The sequence below is a fragment of the Lissotriton helveticus genome, chromosome 7, assembly GCF_964261635.1.
Source record: "Lissotriton helveticus chromosome 7, aLisHel1.1, whole genome shotgun sequence".
Taxonomy (NCBI): domain Eukaryota; kingdom Metazoa; phylum Chordata; class Amphibia; order Caudata; family Salamandridae; genus Lissotriton; species Lissotriton helveticus.
The window spans coordinates 744,307,552-744,330,912 of record NC_136068.1 but is presented as its reverse complement, the minus strand read 5'-3'; the positions used below and the strand labels follow the sequence as shown (position 1 = coordinate 744,330,912).

The 23,361-nt window shown below is 48.5% G+C and overlaps 1 protein-coding gene across 1 annotated transcript in view; it reads right to left on the bottom strand.

The window, feature by feature from the left end:
• AFF4 (ALF transcription elongation factor 4) overlaps positions 1–23,361 on the bottom strand; it is a 907,016-nt gene that overhangs the window by 139,504 nt on the left and 744,151 nt on the right. The window contains exon 19 of the mRNA XM_078653083.1: positions 9,227–9,298. Coding sequence (XP_078509209.1) covers positions 9,227–9,298 — 72 coding nt within the window. The remainder of the gene's footprint in view (positions 1–9,226; positions 9,299–23,361) is intronic.

Sequence of the window (23,361 nt, the reverse complement as noted above, 5' to 3'; positions counted from 1 at the left end):
GGCGATCCATCTACCCCGTACCTTTCCCGACCATTCCCCAGTACTAGTAGAATTACAGATTCGGTTGGATTGTTCCCCATATCTAGGCTGGCGCCTCAACCCCTCCCACTTAGCTGATACGGCTTTCAAGGCTGAACTAGAGCTGGACATCCAGGATTTTTTTGACCGTAACCTGACATCAGTGGCCAGTATCACGGTGTGGGAGGCTTTTAAAGTCACTATGCGTGGGTGGTGCATAGCCAAGGGCGGAGGAATACTTAAGTCCCTAAGGGCAGACCTTCGCAAGTTGGAAACAGAACTGCAGACATTAGAGCACACGCTAAGTCAGAGTGCAGATAATGCAGAGACCATGGCCCATATACGTGATAAACTCACTGAATATGAAATCACGGCAGACAGGGAATGTAAATTTCACGATAAACCGCATGAGGCACGCATTTATGGAGAGGGAGACCGCCCCAGGAAGGCTCTGGCGAACTCCATCAAACCCCCTAAATTTGCTAACTACGTAACTGCCATCCAAGACACCCTGGGAAAAACACATCGTCAACTTTCGGACCAGATTAGCTTCTTCCAAGATTTCTACAAGACACTATACTCGTCACATAGAGGTGCACCACTAGATCTACCTACATACTTAGAGGATGTTGCGCTGGCGTGGCTGGGGCCTATTCAACAGAAGTTCCTGAATCTCGAATTAGACGAGATTACGGAAGCCATCATGACAATGAAGTCGGGCAGGGCACCAGGCTCGAATGGCCTGCCAATTGAATTTTATAAAGCTTACGCACCCCTACTAGCTCCCATCCTAAAAAATGTGTTTTACGCTGCACTAGAAGAGGGGCTCCTCCCGGCAACTATGCGAGAAGCCCTAATAACATCGTTACTTAAGCCTGGCAAACCTCCCGGAGCAGTGCGATTCCTACCGGCCATTGTCCCTACTAAATTGCAACACAAAATACTAGCGAAGGTTCTCTCGATCCGCCTCAATTTATTAATAGAACGCCTGGTCCTCCCTGATCAAGCGGGCTTTGTACCACACTGCTCGACAACACATAACTTGCGCACTCTCCATGCGGTAATGCAAGATATTGACCCACATTGCGAAGCAGCAGTTGTGTTCCTCGATGCCACAAAGGCGTTTGACTCGCTGGAGTGGGATTATCTACTGGGCATACTAGAACGTATAGGGCTCCCAAATAGTTTTCGGAACTGGATAAAACTATTATATCATCAACCAACAGCTGTGGTGCTACTAAATGGGTCTAGATCCTCGCCGTTTAGCATACATAGAGGTACGCGTCCGGGATGCCCGCTCTCCCCCATACTCATTGCGATTGCCATAGAACCCCTAGCAGCAAAATTGCGGCAGCACCATAATCACCGGGCACTCATCTACCCTACCCGACAGCTGCTCATATCCCTTTACGCCGATGATATGACGGTCTATGTCAACAAACCCCAGGAAAATCTTAAAACTATCCTACGTGAAATCACCAAATTTGGATGTATCGCGGGAATACAAATTAATTGGGCCAATTCTGCAGTTTTACCCCTCACAGACGCAACAGCACCAACTTGACTACCCCCTAGTATGGGAAATGGATGACCTAAGGTACCTGGGTGTGCAGGTCACAGGCCACAGGGAGAGCCTTATGAGAGCCAATTACGGGGTGGCAATAGATAAAATCATTGACAACATTACCAAATGGCTGCGCCTCCCACTTTCAATGGCGGGACGCATTACACTGATTAAAATGGTGATTCTGCCGAAACGGCTCTATCTTTTTACCAATATCCCTTACTACCCGGCAAATTTTTCTTCCACACACTGAATAGACAATTGACACGGCTTTTCTGGGGCGGGAAGCAAGCACGACTCAGCCTTAGTACAATGACGTTGCCCTACCATCAAGGGGGTTTTGATGTACCCAACTTCGAGCGCTACTATGATAGCGCGCAAGCCCACTTTGCCGCCTATTGGTTTCACCCTCCACCATACATGGCCCACCTGGCGGTTGAGGGACATATGCGGGCGACACCTATTGCTAACTTCATATTCACCGCAGTGGGGGATAGGGAGCGCGACCCGACGACAGTCGACTGCACAGCCATGGCATGGAAGCGCATAGCCCGGTGTATGGACAGTCCGCTGCTTTATTCACCTAGATTACCCTTACTCAATGACTCCCGACTACAAGTCACATGTGAGGCTATTGGACGCAAGATGCTGCTAGGCCTTAATTACCGCACATGGGGGAATCTCTACCTCAATGGGCAATTTCGTACACTAGACCAATTCTTTGGCGAACGCTCACCCTCAACCATGGACGTCTTTTTATATACACACAGCTTCGGCAAGCTGTTCGTGTGCTCAGTCCCTCCTTCTCTGAGGAGCCTGCCACCCTTGCGCCCCTGCACGCACTCTTGCAAACAGAAGCCCCTCAGCACGTAGTCTCGCTAATCTAAAAACATGTGCAGAACACACCATGAACTACTGCCTTGCGAGCCAGGTCCGAATGGGACAGAGATTTAGACTCCCCACTAACAGATGAACAATGGGAAACCAGCTGTACGCAGACATGCCATAGCCAATAACGCTCGGCTGCGCCTCATACACTTTAAGTTCTTACATCGGCTGTACCACACCCCGGCCAAGCTACACAGAATCAGACTACAGGAAACAGACCGCTGGAGGGGGGGGATCCCTTGTTCTAACCCCAGAAAACCAACTCCTAAACCAAAGTACTTACCGTTAAACCGATAACCTGGTTTTCTCCCATAGGACTGTATTGACTGCTTTCTTGTTGCGAAAATTGTTTTAAGTGTGGAGTTGGTTTGTATGAAACCCTAAGAAACTGCAAATGTACAAACACTTATTTACTTACCTTTTCTCAAGGACATGTCCCAGTGTTATATCTAGGCATATTACAATCAGTAGAAAAAGTAACTTGAAAAGTAATCAGAAAAGTAACTGGGAAAGTAATCTGAAAAGTAATTCAAACTGTTATATAAATAAATGACTTACCTGTATTTCACTGCATATTTCTTGCAAAGTACTATTATACATATTTATACCATTCTTGGTTTAGTTCTAGAAAATAAAATATAACTAAATAATATTTTGTATACAAACAAATTGGTGTAAGTTCAGTCTGAGTGTGTGACAATTTCTAGCCGGAGTGTGTACAATAAATGCTTAACACTACTCTCTGCTAAAGCCTTACTGCTCGCCCACTCTACCACAAATAGAGAATAAGGTATTTTCTACTTTTACCTTTGGGGTTCCACTGGACCCTGTACACACTATACCTTACTTTGGTATAGTATATATAGAGCCAGCTTCCTATACCACTGACTTAGCAGCCCAGATAGATGTAGCCACCAGTGACAAAACCAGTTGCTCTGAGAATCTAGGAGCAATCTTTCATTTTTTGGAGGTGCATTACTTAGCGGCATTTAGCAGCTTGTCGGATGACTTAATTGGCCTTAGACAGGCCCGAGACTTGTTGGAGCTCTGTATGTTTTGGTAAGCCTCTGCACCACAGCCAGCGGACAATTCTGGCCAAATATGATGCATTATCAGTATGGATGTTATAGCTTCTGTGCAGTTTAAATACCTAAGGGTCTAGAAGTGCTTTGAGACTCTAGGCCACAGCATGAAAATTAGCAATATCATTTGAGGTGAGACTATGCAGAGAAGGATTTGCCGTGGTTGGGGCTATATAATCATTTCACTCAGATTGACTAGATGGACTGTCACTGACCTCCCCTTCTTCACCAAACAAAGAATGTGTCAGTATGCACAAGAGGTGGAACTGTGAGTTGTGAGGGTTGTGGTACAAGCTGATGTGGCAATTGTGGACCAGGTACATGCAGTTGGAGGACCTTAGTCCGCTTCATGGTTGGGGGAATCTGTTAGCTAGAGAGGAATCGGGTATAATACCCTGTCATCACAGGGCGAAGATTATTAATATGGCTCACTGGAATAAGCCCTGTCACCTTAAAAGGAATGCTCTTGATAATATGTAGGGTAATGATTGTCATAGAGGGGGTGACATTTACCCCATTCTGCTTTCTCTTCACCCTGTATTATGGGTTACTAGATTCATCAACCTTCTGATGCTTTGGATCATCATGGCCTTGATCATACATGGATTAGTCTTCGTCCATGTAATGACGTTTGCCATGGGTTGCATTGTTACAGCAAACAAGTGATGAACGGAATGCTGACAATGCAAACATTCTCCCCCAGTCATAAGATCTGGGTTAAATTCATCGTTCTTTTGCCCACTGCGCCACCCCAGTTTGGACTCAGCTATATGCAAATCAGTCTTGACCCTGTGCCCCATGGGAACAGTCCAGACCAAACAGCCAGGCCAGGTCCTCCCTGGACCAGAAACAAGCATCCTGAGACCAGTTTCAGGGTATGTCACCCTTCTTCAGCCAGGCTAGCTTGAATCCAGTGGCACAGTGAGCAAGGGACCCGCGTCTGGGCATACCCATCCCACTTAGGGCGAAAAGTGTTGCAGCAAACAAATGATGAACGGAATGCTGACTATGCAAGCATTCTCCCCCAGTATGACATTGTTCTAAATTCTGTCCATCAACTGTTGTTTTTGCATGGGTTGCATTGTGCCAGTAGTCTCGTCAAAAGTGTTTCATCCAAGACTCGCCATCTGCCTCAAAGATCTTTAGCAGTAGAATCCAGTGAACTACCCCAGTGATGTATCTGCCTCCAAAATGTATGGTACGGTCATAGACAGTGTGATGACACAGCTACAGACAGCCACAAAACAGCATAACTTAAATCCAAACAGGCAATCTAACACTCAGACTGGAGAGTGCTTGCTTTACTGTCATCTGCACTTCCAACTTTGACAACTGCAGCTGTCACTGTGCCTTTTGCAGTCCACATCAGTGTACTCTCCGGGTTGTTCACCAGCCGGCTGTCTGTAGCTGTGTCATCACACTATCTATGACTGTACCATCAATTTTGGAGGCAGATACATCGCTGGTCTATTACTCAAGGTCCATGAGGGAGTGTGTGTTTGGGCAATCCCTGCCATAACACTTACACCAAGGGACATCGTCCTCACTTGCACCTTTGCAGCTCCTTACACTCCTCCGACGATTAACCAGGACCTTCCAGAGTCAAACCCAAGCTAGGGTTTGCCTGGACTGGACTCACCTGCAGCCTCTTTGTGCAGGCTCCTTCTACCGCGAGTGTCTTCTGCAGTGAAACCCCAATGCCTCAAACCACCACTGCACCAGAGAGTTTGAACTATTGGCATTTATAATGCCAACAGCTCAAACTCTTGAAAATGCGAGACCTATGGCATTACAAAGAAGTGGCCGCCATGGTCTCGGCTGCTTGGAAAGTGAAAGCGGCATGGCACGCTGGATGTAAGGAAAGTTCGTCGTGCCTACAGCAGCGCAAATCCCATTAAAGAAATTAGCGCTTACAGACTAAATAAGACATCCCGTATAACATTAGTAACAAGGTGTATGAAGGAGGTCAGTTAAATAAAACAAAATTACAAAAAAAGTTGAGTTGTAGCAACGGACGAGCTTCCAACATGGAGAGCGCTGGGGAGGGGGAAGAGTGAGGAAAAACAAGGAAGTCACTGTTACTCACGAGCCCAGCAGCCTCACCGGAAGTCAGGCAAAGTCGCCTGTGACGGGGGCGGGGCTGCGTCCGGACCGGAAGAGAAGGCGGAGTGAAAGCGTCTCGCGACGCCAGAAGGAGAGCGGAGTCCCTCAGAATTCACCTGGTAAGTTGAAAAGGGCTGGGGGGGGGGGGCTCGGTTCCCGTGTGTGTGTGTGTTTGTGTGTGTATGCATGTGTGCGACGGCAGGGGAGAGGGGGGGTGCACTCGTGTGTGTGTGTGTGCGTGCGCGCGTGTATGTGAGCGGGGGGGTGTCTCTGTATGTATGTGCGTGCGTGGGCGCTTGTGTGTGTGTGTATGCGCATGTGCTTCCCAGGAGACAGCGCCTGGCCACAGCGCTCGTTCGCGTGTCAGTTTTAAATCGCCTCCAAGGCGATGCGCGCGGCCAGGATTGTCTCCTGGGAAGCACACATGCCGACAAAAGGTTCTCGGCGGAGCCGCGCTTCGCGCGGCTAGCCGAGACCTAAAAAGGTACCCAATTTCCTCAAGACTGATGTACTGCCGTTAACAACCGGTTTCAATAGAAGATGTTTAAGACAGTATTTAAGGCGGCCACTGAGTGACATTTGCGTCATATCTCCAAAATACACAGCATCAAGCTATGATCCAAATTAAATAAACAATCACTAAATCAAAGGGAAAATACTCTGTTTTTCGTGTCCAGATGAAGTAGCATTTTTTGTATTATTTCTTTCACAAACTACGTGTTAATGCCTGCTGCTATACTGTTGTAAAGGTGTCACACGCATGCTGTGCTCTCTCAGTGACCTACTACAATCCCTCAGACTCGACGGAAACCGCGCGTTTCTGCACGTAGGCCGTTAATCATGGTTACCGTCCCTCTGCACTGATGGGTGTATTGATCCGCTCTTCCGGTCAGACATTTAATGCGATCACTGATTCCATTAATCCCGTTATATGCGGTGCTCGGCTCTCGCCTTTCTTTAACATTGCCTTTTTTTACATTAAAATACATTCCCGCATTCCCCAATGAGCACTAAAAGAGAAAAAAAAGCTTTCCTGTCCCCAATATGAGTAAGAGGCTATTTGAGGAGATATATAAAGCCTGTACTGCTTTTAAAAGAATAAGTGTGTGTGGCCATTCAGTATAAACGTGAATGACCTAAAAATGTGCTGTTCTAATCACTTGATATAAAAATTTCGCTACTCGTGCTAGTACCCTTTCTATGTCGCTGCCACTTCCACAGCAACATGATTTCACAATTCGGCTGCAGTCTATCGCAAGTATTTGTTTAACACGTGTTCCCTGGTCACTCTGTGAAGAGGGAAATCCACAATCTGAACCGGTGAACCGAAAAAGGGGCCCACTTCTCTGCAAAGGATTATGGATACATATGAAACGTTGTGAGCTTCTTTCGGGGCAGCCCTTTTCCCACTGCCGTTAGTTTCCTGGCACCCTTTCAGCTGAAGGGAAGTGGGTACGTAGTACAAGCCACAGAGTTCACCATAGCACAGTTTCCATTCGACTGTCAATCAAGCTTCATTGCTATTTTTTTGTGTTCGTTTTTTTCAATCTTATTTTCATTCATCCTCTTCCGTGGAGAGAAGGATGTGGTAAATTATCCGAAAACAAGGTGTTTTAAACTAAAAAAGTACAAAGAAGAGTATAAAAACAATATGGATCAAAGTTCCGTTTTTGAGGCTACAGGTTAGGCCCAGCATCGGCTCCTCATGTTCTTGGCGAGCGACTCCAAACTACTAAATATATTACCAAATCTCTCTTTGAATGTCATTCGTTTCTCAACTACTCCAAGCACTGAAGAACCACAAACTACCAATGTTATGCTCTCGACAAAACATTCTTACTCCGCGTTTGTCACCACTTCTTGCATAAACCTCCCGCCTGATTAAAACGCATTTTTACCTATCAAGCGCACCCTCCCACATGAAGCACAAACACCAAAGAAGCCTCACTGCTAAGGGACCTTACGCTCACAGCTATTGGGGTGCTTGCTGCGGAGCAAAGACTGCTGGATTGCGCGGCTCTTGCTCGAGGTCTAACATGGCACCCTCTCGAAGCTGTGTGAAAAGAGCACGTAGTGGCAAAACAGATTTGCGGGCCTTTGGTGGAGATTATAGGAAGGGGCACACCTCAGGCAGTGTTTTAAAAAGGATACGAACATTAATGGCACGGCACGTACCGTATTCACGGAGGTCCGGCTGAGGGTGCAGCCTGGCTTCGGTCCATGCAAAAAAAAAAAAAAAAAAAAAAAATGCCCGCCACAAGCTTTCGAAATTTTTCGGATTCGGGGGCGTGTTTTGCTGTCCTGAGTGACGGACGACGTCACTGTCTAAAGAACAGCAAAACTTACGCCCCCGAATCCGAAAAAGACAGGGCTTCTTTGGAGGAACGGCTCTCTCCTCCAATGGCTGGCCTCCGTTTAGGAAGCCAGCCAATGGTGGAGAGACAGGGCAGGGAGGCGGGTTCTGAAGCCCTACTAACTAACATTAAATCTCCAGCTTCGCAGCTTATAGGTCCCCTCGACCTAAAAAGGTTTTACCATTGAAATTGTTAATTTATTAAATGTGACGACTGCCGCCACTCTCCACGGGACACTTCATGTTACTGCCGCCACAGTAGTCTGTGAAGCTTTCATAACCCCAGTTGGTAAATGTTAATCCCCCCATAACTTAACTTTGATAACTGAAATACCTTAATTTCGCCATTCACACTCTGCTTTCCTACAATGTGGTATCAGGGCAAAAAACTAGGAGTATCATTTGAGCCCAGAGTCAAAAGCTATTGCGGATGCAAAGATACTTGTTTGCTCCAACCACCTTCTGAAAGAAGTGCTAAACCATCTGCAAACAAAGGTGAAAACTGTTAGGGTGTAGAGAGCAAGGGCATGGTGTCGGGGTGATGGAAGGTGTGTGTGCGCGGGCTTGCTTTTAATGCAAAGTTTCCCCATTGTGTATCAAGCTTCGGGTAAATTCTAGCTTAACGTATTTAGTGCCTTCTATACACTCGTCCTGATCACCTTGTAATATTTCATGGGTTTAAATAGAACATATTTTTGGTTGGGTACAGGCGAAAGCAGAACAAAATCACCCCTTGGGCAGAGAAATGTGCACATTTAATTACGTCAAGGAAATAAAAAAAAACAAGCGCAGCCACGAAAGTTAAAGCGACCGTGCTAATTAGACAGGGAATGTCAGGAACGCATGGGGCATCCGGCCGTGCTGCTGAGGGGAGTTAACGTTTAGAGAGAAGGCGGTACATGCACCAGCCTTTGGCTAATTGTGGGCTTTCAATTTTTGAAAGCCACACGCAATGGACAATCACTTCTGCTATTCAGGAAAAAGCCACACGCACAAGTTTGCTGAAAAGCTAGAGTGATTCCAAGAGGTCATTTTCTAGAGCTGCGCATGTGCTGCTCATGCGCTGCTCTAGGCTCGACCTAAAAACAGCTATGCTCAAGGGCAAACAAATCAAGTTCAACAGATGGGAAATTTTGTAATACATTTGTGAATTTATTTATACAGCACATTAAGGGCTTATTTTATTTACATTTATTTCAGAATCTAAATGACACCTACCAAAGCACTGCAAGCCTTTTATCTGCAACAGTGGCATCTGGTGCCAAGTAGTTCTTCAGTTTCATAGTGTACCTGTCAAACAGAATAATACTTAGTGATGCTTAAAAACAGAAAAGTATTAGTAGTTTTGCATTTCTTACTTATCTTCAGCATTTTCAAAACATTATACAACTCATTCTGTAGTTCTAATGTATTTTGTGGAGGGAGTTTACTTGGAGATTTAGTGTAGTTATTTCATTTACTTTGTTACAATTCATAAAGTTTAGGTCTACTTACTTCTACAGTCTCCACTATAAGCTACCCCTCGATACTAGGAGCATGACAGTTAAAAGAAACATTTCACATAAGCAGTATCCATGCAGCACTGAGCCTAAAATGGCAGTTAAGCTTTTAAAGAAATTCTGCAAGAAAGTGCCCTCTTTTTGCATGGTTGCCCCCACTTTTTCTGAACTGCTGATTTATTTTGACTGAGTGTGCCCTGGATTCCTGCCAAACAGGTACCCAGGGGCCTATATTCTTTACCTAAACTGCATTAAAACAAGACCTAATTGGCACTCTTCGGCCACAGGTCAGGCCCTTGTAAATGGTACCACAGGTACAAACGGCACTGTGGCCAGGGAGGGCCTCTAAGGGCTGCAGCACTTATTGCGCCACCCTGAGATGCCCTGTACCTTTACACACACACATACTGCCTTAGCTGGCTTCGTGTTTTGGTGCACAGCAAAGTGAAGAGTCGACATGGCACACATCCCTGTGTGCCATGTCTACAACCTACTGCCCTGGCATAGGTCAGCTACCTCTCTAGCTGGTTGCACCATACCAGTGGTGAGGGCACATGTGCATGAGCCCTGTACTCCTACAGTGTCTAGGCCAATTCTAAGACTTAAATGCAGTAATGCAATTAAGACTATATGGTGCTGGGACTTTGTCATTATGAACTCCACAGTACCATAAATGCTTTACTGAAAACTATAAGTTTGGTATAAAACTTCTCAGCACATTAAACCCACAGTAATGTCAGTGTGGGATTTAATCAAAAATGCACACAGAGGTCATCTTAGAGATGCCCCCTGAAACACGAACTAACACTAGTGCCAGGCTGAATGGGTGCTCACCAACTGCCACCACCAAACATGTTTCTGGACCCCTAGGTCGAGAGCCTGCTCCACGAAGGGGAAGCTTCGAGGCTTGCCCCCATGGTGAGCTTCCCCAGACCTTTTGCTGCTTCCAGCAATTGGTCCCACTGGTTCTGACCCCCACTTTGGGCAGGAAAATATGCGGGAAAACAAAGTGAGGAAGGGAGAAGTGCCCACCTTTGCCAACCCCACCCCTCAGGTGGGAGAGGAGAGGTGAAGCAAAACTCTTAGTCCCCGCCAGCTTGCAGATGAGGGGACCCAGTCAACGAGAGTGAGGCATATGCCCCCCTCCCACAGGAGGGTGACATAATAGGGGGCGTACCCACCCCAAGGAATGGACCCATTGATGCCAACCTTTTCCTGACCTGTAATGCCCCAAAATCTAGTATTTAAGGGCACCCCTGAATCCTTGTCTCCTCAGACAAGGACCGACCAAGAAGAGGAGAAGGAGGACCGAACATCTGTGCTGAATCTAAGAAGAGGACGCCCAGTGACTTGGCCTCAACGCTACTGGCCTGTCACCACCTCGAACCTGCTCCAGCAAAATACTGGTGTGTCCTGCAAGCCAGCAGCCTCAAGAACCTAGAGGAGCTGCCCTGCCTTCCACAAGAAAGTTTATCTCCCGTGAGCACCGGATTTGCTCATCCACAGACTCTGGCTCCGGCCAAATCCCCAAGTCTGCACCACTATGCACCGGTCGCCAACAGCCCGAGTTCGAGTAGCCCAACACCACAAGGAGGTCTCCCCGGCAATCCTGACCGGAGGTCACTGACCTGCCTGGAATCTCCAAGCTAAGCCAGCAGCCTGTTTTTAGAGGGTCCCCCCAACCGCGACCGGAACTGGTAAGAAAAACCAGACGCCTAAAGACACCCCTACACCAAACGTCCCAACTAAAGGTGTCCCAGGATCCCAACTTACCTCTCCTACCGGTGGTCAGCTCCAGAAGATCTTCGTCCCCAAGCCTGCAGTCTTTGTTGCAACCAGAGAATCACCATCGAATTCAACAGGGAACCCAATGCCAAAACAGCATCCAGCTGCCCCAGCGCTGCTACAGGGGTACTTTGGGTGCTAACTCTGATTCCCCTTTGCCCTGAGCCCAACACCAACTACTTTGCTCCCACAACCTTGTTGCCTGCTCTTCAGCAGCCCCTAACTGGAGGCCCCCTATCCCCATTAGATAACATTGGGCCTCGGCTCTCTGCACCCAGATGCCCTAGTGCCGCTGAGGGTGCTTTGAGACTGCATCCTTGACCCTGGGGGTACCCTGGTTCTAACTCCAGAATACCACTGCCCAAAAACTTGCATTTACCTGTAAACCAATGAATTCCCTTCCATAGAATTGCATTGACTGCTTTTTCATAAAAACTGTTTTACCTACCTTTTCTCTAAGAAATGTCCCATTGTCGTATCTAGGCATATCACACTAAGTAGGAAAAGTAATCCATAAAGTGATCTGAAAAGTATTCATAAGTAATCTAACAGTAATTCCCACTGTATTGAAAGAATTTACAAACCTATAACAAAGCCATTTTCATTCAGCTTGCTTTTATTGTTCAATCTGCCTTGAAAAGTACCATTTACACTTACCTGTACCAGGCTTGCTTGGTTCTCGAAAATAAGGAATACGCTACTTACCAGTATGCATCTGTTCTTGGCATGTAGGGCTGCTGACATTCATATCTTGTGCATAGATCGCCGCCTAATGTTGGGTCCGGATGATTGCACTTTGTTGTACTGGAAGAGTCTTCGAAGTATCACGAGATAGGTGACTCCTCCCCTGGACTACAGTGCGCATGGGCATCTTCTCCATCCTCAGATTGTTTTTCGCCCTTGTGGCAAAGATGGAGTATAGCAAGTAAGAGATGGCCACTCATAGAGAATCCTGCAGCTGCAACAGGCACCGGGGAGGAGGGTGGGCGATATGAATGTCAGCAGCCCTACATGCCAAGAACAGATGCATACTGGCAAGTAGCATATTCTGTTCGAGGCCTGTGGGCTGTTGAATTCATATCTTGTGCATAGACTGTATAGCAGTATCTCCTCTAGCGGTGGTCACCTGTACCAGCTGCAGCAGTCTGAAAAAGAGTTTTAAGGACAGCCTGGCCTACCGCAGCTTGCTGCTTTGATTGCACGTCTACACAATAGTGTTTAGAGAAAGTGTGTATGGTAGACCATGTAGCTGCCCTACATATGTCTTCAAGGGGAATATTCCCTAGGAAAGCCATGGATGCCCCCATTTTACACGTAGAGTGTGCTTTTGGAGGAACTGTTAGAGCGCGTTTAGCTTTTTGATAACATATTTAGATGCATTTAACTATTCATCTGGCTATTCCTGATTTTGAGATGGGATTACCTTTATGTTGTGGTGAAAAAGCAACAAACAGTTGCTTTGTTTTCCGAAATGATTTAGTCCTGTCCACATAATATAGCAGAGCTCTCTTTACATCTAGAGTGTGTAGGGCTCTTTCAGCCACTGACTGAGGGTTTTGAAAGAAAACTGGCAATTTTATGGACTGGTTGATCTGGAAAGTGGATATGACTTTTGGCATGAACTTAGGGTTAGTTCGAAGTACTACCTTATTTGCATGTATTTGCATAAAAGGTTATTGGATGGTTAGTGCCTGTAGCTCACTTACTCGCCTGAGGGAGGTAATGGCAATTAGAAATGCCACCTTCCATGTTAGAAATTGTAATTCACATGAGTGGAGTGGTACGAAAGGAGGTCCCATAAGTCTGGCAAGTACTAGATTTAAGTTCCAGACTGGTGAAGGTGGGTGCTTTGGAGGGATTATCCTTTTAAGACCTTCCATAAAAGCTTTGAATGGTGGTACCCTAAACAGAGACTGGTGTTGTCTGTTCTGGAGATATGCTGCTATAGTAGCAAGATGTAGTCTTATAGAAGAGTATGCTAGATTGCATCTTTAAAGGTACAAGAGATAACAGATAATGTTTTGGATGGAAGCATCTAATGGATTGATTTGGTTATTGTTGCAGTAAATTACAAATCGTTTCCATTTAGCTGCATAGCATGCTCTAGTAGTTGGCCGTCTTGCCTCCTTGATAATGTTCATGCAATCAGGAGGTAAGTTAAGGTATCCGAACTCTAAGACCTCAGGAGCCAGATCGCCAGGTTCATATGATTGGGATCTGGGTGCCTGATTTCTCCATGGTTCGGAGTTAAAAGATAGGGCGAGAGGCGCAGTCTTTGGTGGGGAACTACTGAGAGTTCCAGGAACGTTGTGCACCATGGTTGTCTCGCCCATGTGGGAGCAACCAGGATCATTGTGAGTGACTGCTGACGTAGTTTGCGTGCCTCTAGCGGAATCAGTGGAGCTGGTGGAAAAGCGTACGCATATCTGCCTGACCAGTTCATCCATATCGCATTGCCCTGTGACAGCGGATGTGGGAACCTGGCAGCAAAGTACTGGCATTTTATGTTTTCGTTTGTGGCAAACAGATCTATCTCTGGCTGCCCCCATTTTTGGAAGAATGATTGTAGAACTTGAGGGTGAATCTCCCATTCTTGTAGCTGTTGACTGTGTCTGCTTAGCAGATCCGCAACTTGATTGTCTTTTCCTGGCAGGTGTTCTGCTAGGAGAAAACTGTTTTGGGGAATTGCCCACTTCCATATGCTCTGTGCTAAGTGAGACAGTTGTGGAGTGTGTGTCCCTCCTTGTTTCTGAATATAGTACGTGGCTGTCATATTGTCCGTCCGAATCACAACAGCCTTGTTGCACAGGTACTTTTGGAATGCTTTTAGTGCCAGAAATATTGCTAGCAACTCTAGTTGGTTGATATGCAGTCTCCTTTGTTTGATTGTCCAGAGCCCTTGGACTGTGTATTGTAGTAAATGGGCTCCCCAACCTGTCCGTGATGCGTCCGCTGTTAGAACTACTTGTGGAACCGGCTCCTCGAATAGTCGCCCCTTGAAAAGGTTTTGTGGGTCCCACCACTGCAGAGAGTTGTAAGCGCGACTGTCTACCAACACCAGGGGCCAGATGTAGGTCACCAATTACCGGTCGGTAACGGCCGATTTCGGCCGTTACCGACCGGTAATTGGTTTTCGAGATGTAGGTGCCAATATTTTACAGATTCGGTAAATTTACCGAAACGGTAATTTTACCGATTCGGTAAAACCCAGATGTAGGTAGCACTGTTTACAGTGCTACAGGCCTTCAGAATTCGGTATTTTACCACCCAATCCAATTGGGTGGTAAAATACCGAATTCAGGTGTGCATGCACATCTGTGCATGCACACCTGTGCCATGTGACACACAGACATGCCCTTAGGGGATGTCTGTGTGCCACATGGCACACATGCCTGTATTTGGGGTGCTAGAGGGTGTCAAAGTGACACCCCCTGCACCCTTGCTGAAATCGGTATTTACCAAATCTGTAAATACCGATTCGGTAATGCCCATTGATTCCTATGGGCTTCAATGCCCATAGGAATCAATGGGCATTACCGAATCGGTATTTACAGATTCGGTAAATACCGAGTCTTAACGATTCGGTATTTACCGAATCTGAAATACCTACATCTCCCCCCCCCCCCCTCTATTTTACCACTTCTTAAATACCGAATCGGTATGATTCGGTATTTAAGAAGTGGTAAAATAAAATTACCTACATCTGGCCCTAGGTCTTTTAATTGTCCCTGAGCTTGGTTCCACTGCCGTGCTAGGCATTCCTGTAGTGGACGCCCTTGAAGTCTGGCATGGGAGACAATGAATATACAGGAGGCCATCATGCCTAGGAGTTGCATGAATACTGGAGCTGGCAAGAGTGTTGTGGCTGAAATTTCTGAATGAGAGCCTGCATGTTGGCTATCCTTGATTGATTTGAATATGCCTTTGCCAGAGAGGTATTTATTGTAGCTCCCAGATATTGTTGTATGTGGGAGGGTTGTAGATGTGATTTTGGGTAGTTCATGGAAAAACCGAGGCTGTGTAGCAGCTGGAGTGTTTGAGACATATGGCTTGCACACTGCTGGTACGAGTTTGCCTTTATGAGCCAATCATCCAGGTATGGAAACACGTGGATGTGTTGCCGTCTGAGGTGTGCAGCTACTACCACAAAACATTTTGTGAACACTCTTGGGGCTGTGGTTACCCCGAAGGGGAGAACCTTGAACTGATAACGTTGACCTTCTATTGTGAACCTGAGGCATTTTCTGTGAGCTGGATGTATAGGTATGTGAAAATATGCGTCCTTGAGGTCTAATGTTGCTAGGAAGTCGCCTTGCTGTAGTAATGGGAGTACTTGTTGCAGAGTGATCATATGGAAGTGCTCTGAGAGTATGTATTGATTTAAAGGCCTGAGGTCCAATATTGGTCTGAGGGACCCGTCCTTTTTGGGAATAAGGAAGTATAGTGAGTATACTCCTGTTCCTTGGTGTTGAAAAGGGACTGGGTTCTATGGCTCCCTTTTCTAGCATGGATTTGACCCCTTGTTGTAGCAGGGTGATATGTTCTTTGGACATAGGACGTTGTCTGGGAGGTATGTTGGGTGGAGTAGAAGTGAGTTCTAGGCAATAACCATACTGGATAATTTGTCTCACCCACCTGTCTGTGGTAATTGCATTCCAGACTGGTAGGAACTGTTTGACTCTGCCTCCGACTGGTGTTAAATGGTCTGAAGGGAGTGTGATGAAGTCACTGTTTGGTGGCAGTGGAGGCTCTGGTGTTATTGCCGCCACGTCCTCTGCCCTTGTTATTATTGCCCCTGTAACCTCCCCTGTTGGAGCCCTTATTGAAGGAGCTTTGGGTGTTGCTTTTGTATGCAGAGGAAGTCTGTGAAGTGTTGCCTCTTGCGGCGCCTCTGTAGGAGGACCGACGAAAGGAACCTCTATGTTGTTGAAGCTGCAGCGTGCCCATAGATTTTGTAGTTTCAGTATCTTTCTTCATTTTGCCTAAAATAGTATCTACTGCAGGACCAAACAGGAAGTCTTGATTAACTGGGTGGTTAATGATGGTGGCTTGCACCTCGTTCTTAAAACCAGAGATGCGTAGCCACGCGTGTCTGCGTAGTAACACACTAGTGTTAACTGTTCTGGCTGCTGTGTCGGCTGCGTCTAGTGCACATTTAATGGAAGCATTAGTTATAAATTTGCCTTCCTGTATGAGGTCGCTAGCTTGAGCTTTGAAAGGTTCTGGCAGGTGTTGCAGTAAACCTTCAAGCTGGTCGTAGTGCGCTCTATCAAAGCGAGCTAGGAGAGCCTGTGTGTTTGCGATCCTCCATGAAATAGCAGCTTGTGAGGCCACTCTTTTGCCTGAGGCTTCCAATATTTTAGACTCTTTGTAAGGAGGTGGAGCGTCTCCTGTTTGCGAGTTGGCCCTTTTGCGAGCGTTTGCCACTACTAGTGAGTCTAGAGGCAATTGGGATTTAATGTAAGTAGGGTCTGTAGGGGCCGCCATATATTTTTTCTCAACCCTCGGATTGAGCACCCGTGCCCTGGCTGGATCCTTGAATATGTCTGGCGCGTGTTTTAGTACCCCTTTTAGCATGGGAAGTGTCCTGACATTTTTCTCGGAGGTTGGAAAAGAGTCAAATAGAAATTCTTCTTCTATTGGGTCAGTGTGCATGTCGACCTGGTGGTATTTTGCTGCCCTATCTAGCAGTTGGTTAAACACAATGGTGTCGTCACTATGCGACAGCTTAGTAGGGTATGGGGAGGTGTCAGGGATGGGTTGTGTGTCATATGGATCATTTTGATCATCCCATGTGTCATCCTGAGCCTGTGGATCCTCTGGGTCATTAAAATCTTCCTGAGGATCTTCCCCCATGTTATCATCATCATTGTATTCTGAGTGTGTAGGAGAGTAGGGCACAAAAGGCATATTAGGATAGAAAGGAGGAGGAGTAAAAGGCCTAGAGGGAGATGTCCCGAAGTCCTTTTTCTTTGGTGGTACAGGGCAAGAAGTGTCCGTGTCCAATGGTCTCTTTTTGCGGTAATAGATGGTAACTTTGCCGGTTTCAGGGTTTATATACAGTTTTGATTGTTCCTCTGATTCTGGATCAGGATCCTCTTCCACTGTCCGTGGCTTTGGTGCCAATGTTTTTGGCTTACTGACTTGCTTGTGACCTTTTGGCTCGAGGGCCTTTGGTTCTGGAGTCTTCTTCGGCTCGACTGTCGGTTTGGGGTCGGTAACCTTTTTTGGTTCGACGTCTTTTACAGGTTTGGCAGTCTTTTTTGGTTCAGCGACTTTATTTGGGTCGACGACCTTTTTTCGGGTCGATCCTCTTTTCGTGCTCGACGCCTTTTTTAGGGTCAGTGTCTTTGGTCGCGTCGATGCCTTTTTTCGGTTCGACTGGCTTTGGTTTATTTGCACTCTTTTTAGGATCGGGTGCTGTTTTCGGATCGATGACCTGTTTAGGTTCGAGGCTTTTCTTTGGCTCGATAGCTTTTGACTCGATAACCTTTTTGGGGTGGACGACCTTTTTTGGTTCGATCACCTTCTTCGGCTCGACGCCCTTTGGCTGGTTGACCTTCTTTTGTTCGACAACCTTTGACTCGACGGCCGCCTTCGGTTCGGCGACTTTTGGCTCGACGGCCTTTTTTGGGGTCAACGACCTTCGGTTCGAAAACCCTTTTGGGTTCGACGACCTTCTTGGGGGGAACGTTACTTGGTCCTGGGCTCTCGGAAGGCTTTACTTTGGTCTTCTGAGTCGAGCCGGAGGGCGGGGCTTCTGAAGGGGTTTTTAGATCTCGGCTAAGGTCTTTAGGCGATGCTTCGACCGGAGCCTTCGGTTTCGGGATAAGCGGAGTTGGGGGCTGTGTACTCACGATTTGCCCCGGTGGGATCTCGTCGTCGGAGTCCGACTGGTCCTCGACAGTGACAATCTCTAGGTCCGAGTTCGCCGCTTCTGGGAGGTCGCGTTCATCATCGAAGATGTTCTCCGGTTCCGGTGCGGATCGCTACCATCTCTTGCCTAGCAGCCCGTCGAATCCGGATGGTCTTCTTCAAGCGGAATTGGGCACACGCTGGGCAATTCTGTTCGTTGTGCTCTGGTCATAAGCACTTGTTGCATACTGTATGCTTGTCCGTATGCGGGAATTTGGAGTGGCATTGTGGGCACCTTTTGAACGGGCTCCTTTCCATCGACAGCAGACCCACGTGGCGTCGAAAAGGCCCAACAGCCCGCGTCGACGACCGGATCAAGATGGAAAGGTTGGTCGAGTCAAGAAGTACCGAACGAGAACAATACCGTCGAAGTCCTTTAAAGTAGTTAGTTTCGGTTTCCGAAGTTGGAGTAAAGGAATAACATCCGAACCCAATGGCGGAAAAAAACAATCTGAGGATGGAGAAGATGCCCATGCGCACTGTAGTCCAGGGGATGAGTCACCTATCTCGTGATACTTCGAAGACTCTTCCAGGACAAGAAAGTGCAATCATCCGGACCCAACACTAGGCGGCGATCTTTGCAAAAGATATGAGTTCAGCAGCCCACATGCCTCGAACATATATATCTAAATATTTTTATTCAAATCAAATTGGTCTGAGTTCAGTCTTTGAGTGTGTGACATCATTTGGTGATTGAGTGTGTACAACAAATGCTTAACTCTACCCTCTGATAAAGCATTACTGCTCGCCCACACTAGCACAAATCGAGAGTAAGGTGCTATCTACTTTGACCTCTGGCCACAGGTCAGCCCCTGGTAAATGGTAGAACAGGTACCCAGGGCACTGTGACCAGGTCAGGCCTCCAAGGGCTGGAGCACTTATTGTGCCAGCCTTAGAGGTCCTGCACACACACCTACCCACCCACACACACCTACCCACCCACCTACCCACCCACACACACACCTACACACCTACACACCTACCCACCCACACACACCTACCCACCCACCTACACACCTACACACCTACCCACCCACCTACACACCTACCCACCCACCTACACACCTACACACCTACCCACCCACCTACACACCTACACACCTACCCACCCACCTACACACCTACCCACCCACCTACACACCCACCCACCTACACACCCACCCACCCACCCACCCACCTACACACCCACCCACCCACCCACCTACACACCCACCCACCCACCCACACCTACCCACCCACACCTACCCACCCACACCTACCCACCCACACCTACCCACCCACACCTACCCACCCACACCTACCCACACACCTACCCACACACCTACCCACACACCTACCCACACACCTACCCACACACCTACCCACACACCTACCCACACACCTACCCACACACCTACCCACACACCTACCCACACACCTACACACACACCTACACACACACCTACACACACACCTACACACACACCTACACACACACACTTTGCAAGCTGCATGTTTTGATGCATAACAAAGTAAAGAGTCGACATGGCACATATCCCTGTGTGCCATGCATACAACCCACTGCCCTGGCATAGATCAGTCACCCCTCTAGCTGGGTGCCCTATGCCAGTGGTGAGGGTACAGGTGCATGAGCCCTGTACCCCTACAGTGTCTAAGTCCATTCTTTGATATTGTAAGGGAAGTGCTGCCATTAAGAGTATATGGTGCTGGGAGCTTGTCATTACGAACTCCATAGTACCATAATGGATACACTGAAAACTGGAAAGTTAGGTATTGTGAGAAAGTGCCCTCTTTCTTGCATGGTATACCCCCACTTTTTGCTGAATTACTGATGTTCTTTGACTGAGTGTGCCCTGGGCTCCTGCTAATCAGGTACCCAGGGCCTATGTTCCTTGGTTCCTTCCCTAAAACTGCATTGAAGTCTAAATCCAATTGGCATCTCTGGCCACATGTCAGCCCCTGGTAAATGGTACCATAGGTACCCAGGGGACTTTGACCAGAGAAGGCTTCCAAGAGCTGCAGCACTTATTGTGCCATTCTTAGAGGCCCTGTACCCTGACACTCACACACTGCCTTTGCAGGCCGCGTGTCTTGGTGCAGAAGAAAGTGAAGAGTCGACATGGCACACATCCCTGTGTGCCATGCCCACGAACTACTGCCCTGGCATACATCAGTCACCCCTCTAGCTGGGTGCCCTATGGCAGTGGTGAGGGTACAGGTGCATGAGCCCTGTACCCCTACAGTACCCAGGTCCATTCCTGGGCACTGTAAGTGCAGTGCTGCCATTAAGTGTATATGGTGCTGGTTGTTTGTAATTAGGAACTCCAAAGCACCATAATGGCAACACTGAAGTCTGGGAAGCTTGGTATCAAACTTCTCAGCACATTAAACCCACACTGATGCCCCCGGAAACTCGACCAAGCTCTAGTGACCTGACTGAGTGGCTGCCTAGGCTGCCATCCCCAGACATGTTTCTGGACCCCTTGGTTGAGAGCTTGCTTCTCTCGGGGGCCTGAAACAATGCACATCCTGGGACGAGGTGCCAACCCTCCTCACCCAGGTTGGGCAGGGTTCACGAAGGAGAAGCTTCAAAGGATTTTCGCCTTTGTGAGCCTCTCCAGACCATTTGCTGCTTTCAGCAACTGGTCCCCACTGGTTCTACCCCCCACTTTGGGCGGGAGAACTGGCGGGAAAAACAAGTGAGGAAGAGAGGTGTGCCCACCTCTGCCAACTCCACCCCTAAGGTGGGGGAGGCAAGGTGAAGCACAACCTCGAGTCACCTCCATCTTGAGGATGGGGGACCCAACCAACCAGGGACAGGCTCCTGCCCCCCTCCCACTGGAGAGTGGCTGAACAGGGGGTGTACCCACCCCAGGGAGGGGAACTGCCCTTTACCCATCTGTAACACCCCTAAATTTAGTATTTAGGGGCACCCTAAACCTTCCTTCGTCAGATCCAGCAACGATAAGAAAAGAAGAGAAGATGAAGGGTGAGAAGCCGTGCAGAGCGAACAAGGAGGACGACACCCACTGTCTTGGCCGCAGCCCTCCAGGCCTGTCTCCCCTCGAACCTGCCCCAGCGAAACCCCAGCGTGTCCAGCAGCCAGCAACCTCACAAACCCCGAGGACCTGCCTGCCTTCACTTTCAAGACTGTTTCTCCCGTGAACACCGGACGTGTGTAAACTGCAGCTTCTGGTACAAGCCAGGAACCGCAAACAGAGCCCACTCTGCACCCGCCGAACCCGGCCCGAGCGGAAAATTACCACGAGGAGGTCCCCCCCCGGCGATCCTGACCAGAGATACGGCGACCACTGCCCTGCCTCAAGCCTCCAGACGAAGCCTGAAGCCTCAACCCAGAGGACCCCCCTACCGCAACCGAGGCGGGTAAGAAAATGCGATGCACAAAGGCACCCCTGCACTTGACGCCCCAGGGCCTGTGTGCCCAACCCAGCGGGGGCTAACCAACCCTCAATATCCCAACTAACCCCTCGAAGTGGTGGTTGCTCCTGGAAGATCCTCTGCCCGAGCCTGCATTGTTTCTTTGTCCCCGAGAATCTCCATTGAAATCAACAGGGCACCCGACCTCCAAACAGCACCCTGCACCAGGCCGCCCTAGTACCACTGAAGGTGCACCTTTGGTCCCAACCTTGCCCTGAGCTAAACCCTAGGAGCTTTGCTCCCACAGTTCCGTGGCCTGCTTGCCAGCAGCCATCAACTGGAGCCCCCCTATCCTCCATAGGATAACATTGGGCCTCAACACTCTGCACCCGGCCGCCCTAGTGCCACTGAGGGTGCAATCACAGTGCATCACTGTAGGGAAGTGGGTTTCTGTTGCAGTAACCCCCACTTTTTGCCTGATACATGATGCACTTTTCCTTGGTGTGCCCTGGATCCCTACCAATCAGGTACCCAGGGCCTGTGTTCCTTCTCTAAAAACGGCACTAAAGTCTAAACCCAATTGGCATCTCTGACCACAGGTAAGCCCCTGGTAAGTGGTACCCTAGGTACCCAGGGCACTGTGACCAGAGAAGACCCCTGAGGGCTGCAGCACTTATCGTGCCACCCTTAGGGGCCCTGTACCCTGCCACCCATACACTGCTTTGGCAGGCTGAGTGTCTTGGTACAGAACTAAACAGAGTCGACATGGCACACATCCCTGTGTGCCATGCCCACAAACCCACTTCCCTGGCATACATCAGTCACCCTTCTAGCTGGGTGCACTATGCCAATGGTGTGGGCACAGGTGCATGAGCCCTGTGCCCCTACAGTACCCAGGCCCATTCCTGGGCACTGTAAGTGCAGAGTAGTATATGGTGCTGGGAGGTTGTCATTATGAACTCCAGAGCACCATAATGGCTACACTGAAGACTGAAAGCCAGTGTGGGATTTAATGTAAAATGCACTATATAGGGTATCTTAGAGATGCCCCCTGTAACCTAACCTACAATCCACGCCTTGTCTGAGGGGCTGCCTAGGATGCCACACAGCAGACATGTTGCTGCACCCCTGGGTAGAGAGCCATCTGCTCTCCTGGGCGTGCAACCATGTACGTCCTGGGCGAGGTGCTAGCTCTCCTCCCCCAGGATGGGCAGGGAAAGCTTCAAAGGAATTCCACCTTTGTGAGCTTCTCCAGGCCACTTTCTGTACTCCGCAACTGGCCCCCACCAGTTCTGACCCCCACTCTGGCGGGAAGACTGGCGGGAAAACCTCAGTGAGGAAAGGGGGTGTGCCAGCCTGTGCCAACTCCACCCCTCAGGTGGGAGAGGCGAGGTGAAGCACAACTCCAGGCTCCGGCCATCTTGAGGATGGGGAGCCCTGCCCAATCAGAGATAGGCTCCTGCCCCCCTCCCACAGGAGAGGAGCAGGATAGAGGTGTACTCACCCCAGGGCAGGGATCTATTGGTCCCTGCACTCACACTACCTGTAACGCTCCTAAACTTAGTATTTAGGGGCACCCTGAACCTTCCTTCCTCAGATCCAGATTCCAAAACAAGAAGGAAGAACAAGAAACAAGAAGACCTGCCGTGCAGCTTCTAAAAAGAGGAAGGCACCAACTGATTTGGCCCCAGCCCTACAGGCCTGTCGAGCATCGAACCTGCTCCTGCTAAACCCCAGCGTCTCCAGTGGTCAGCAACCTCAAAAATCCCGGATGAA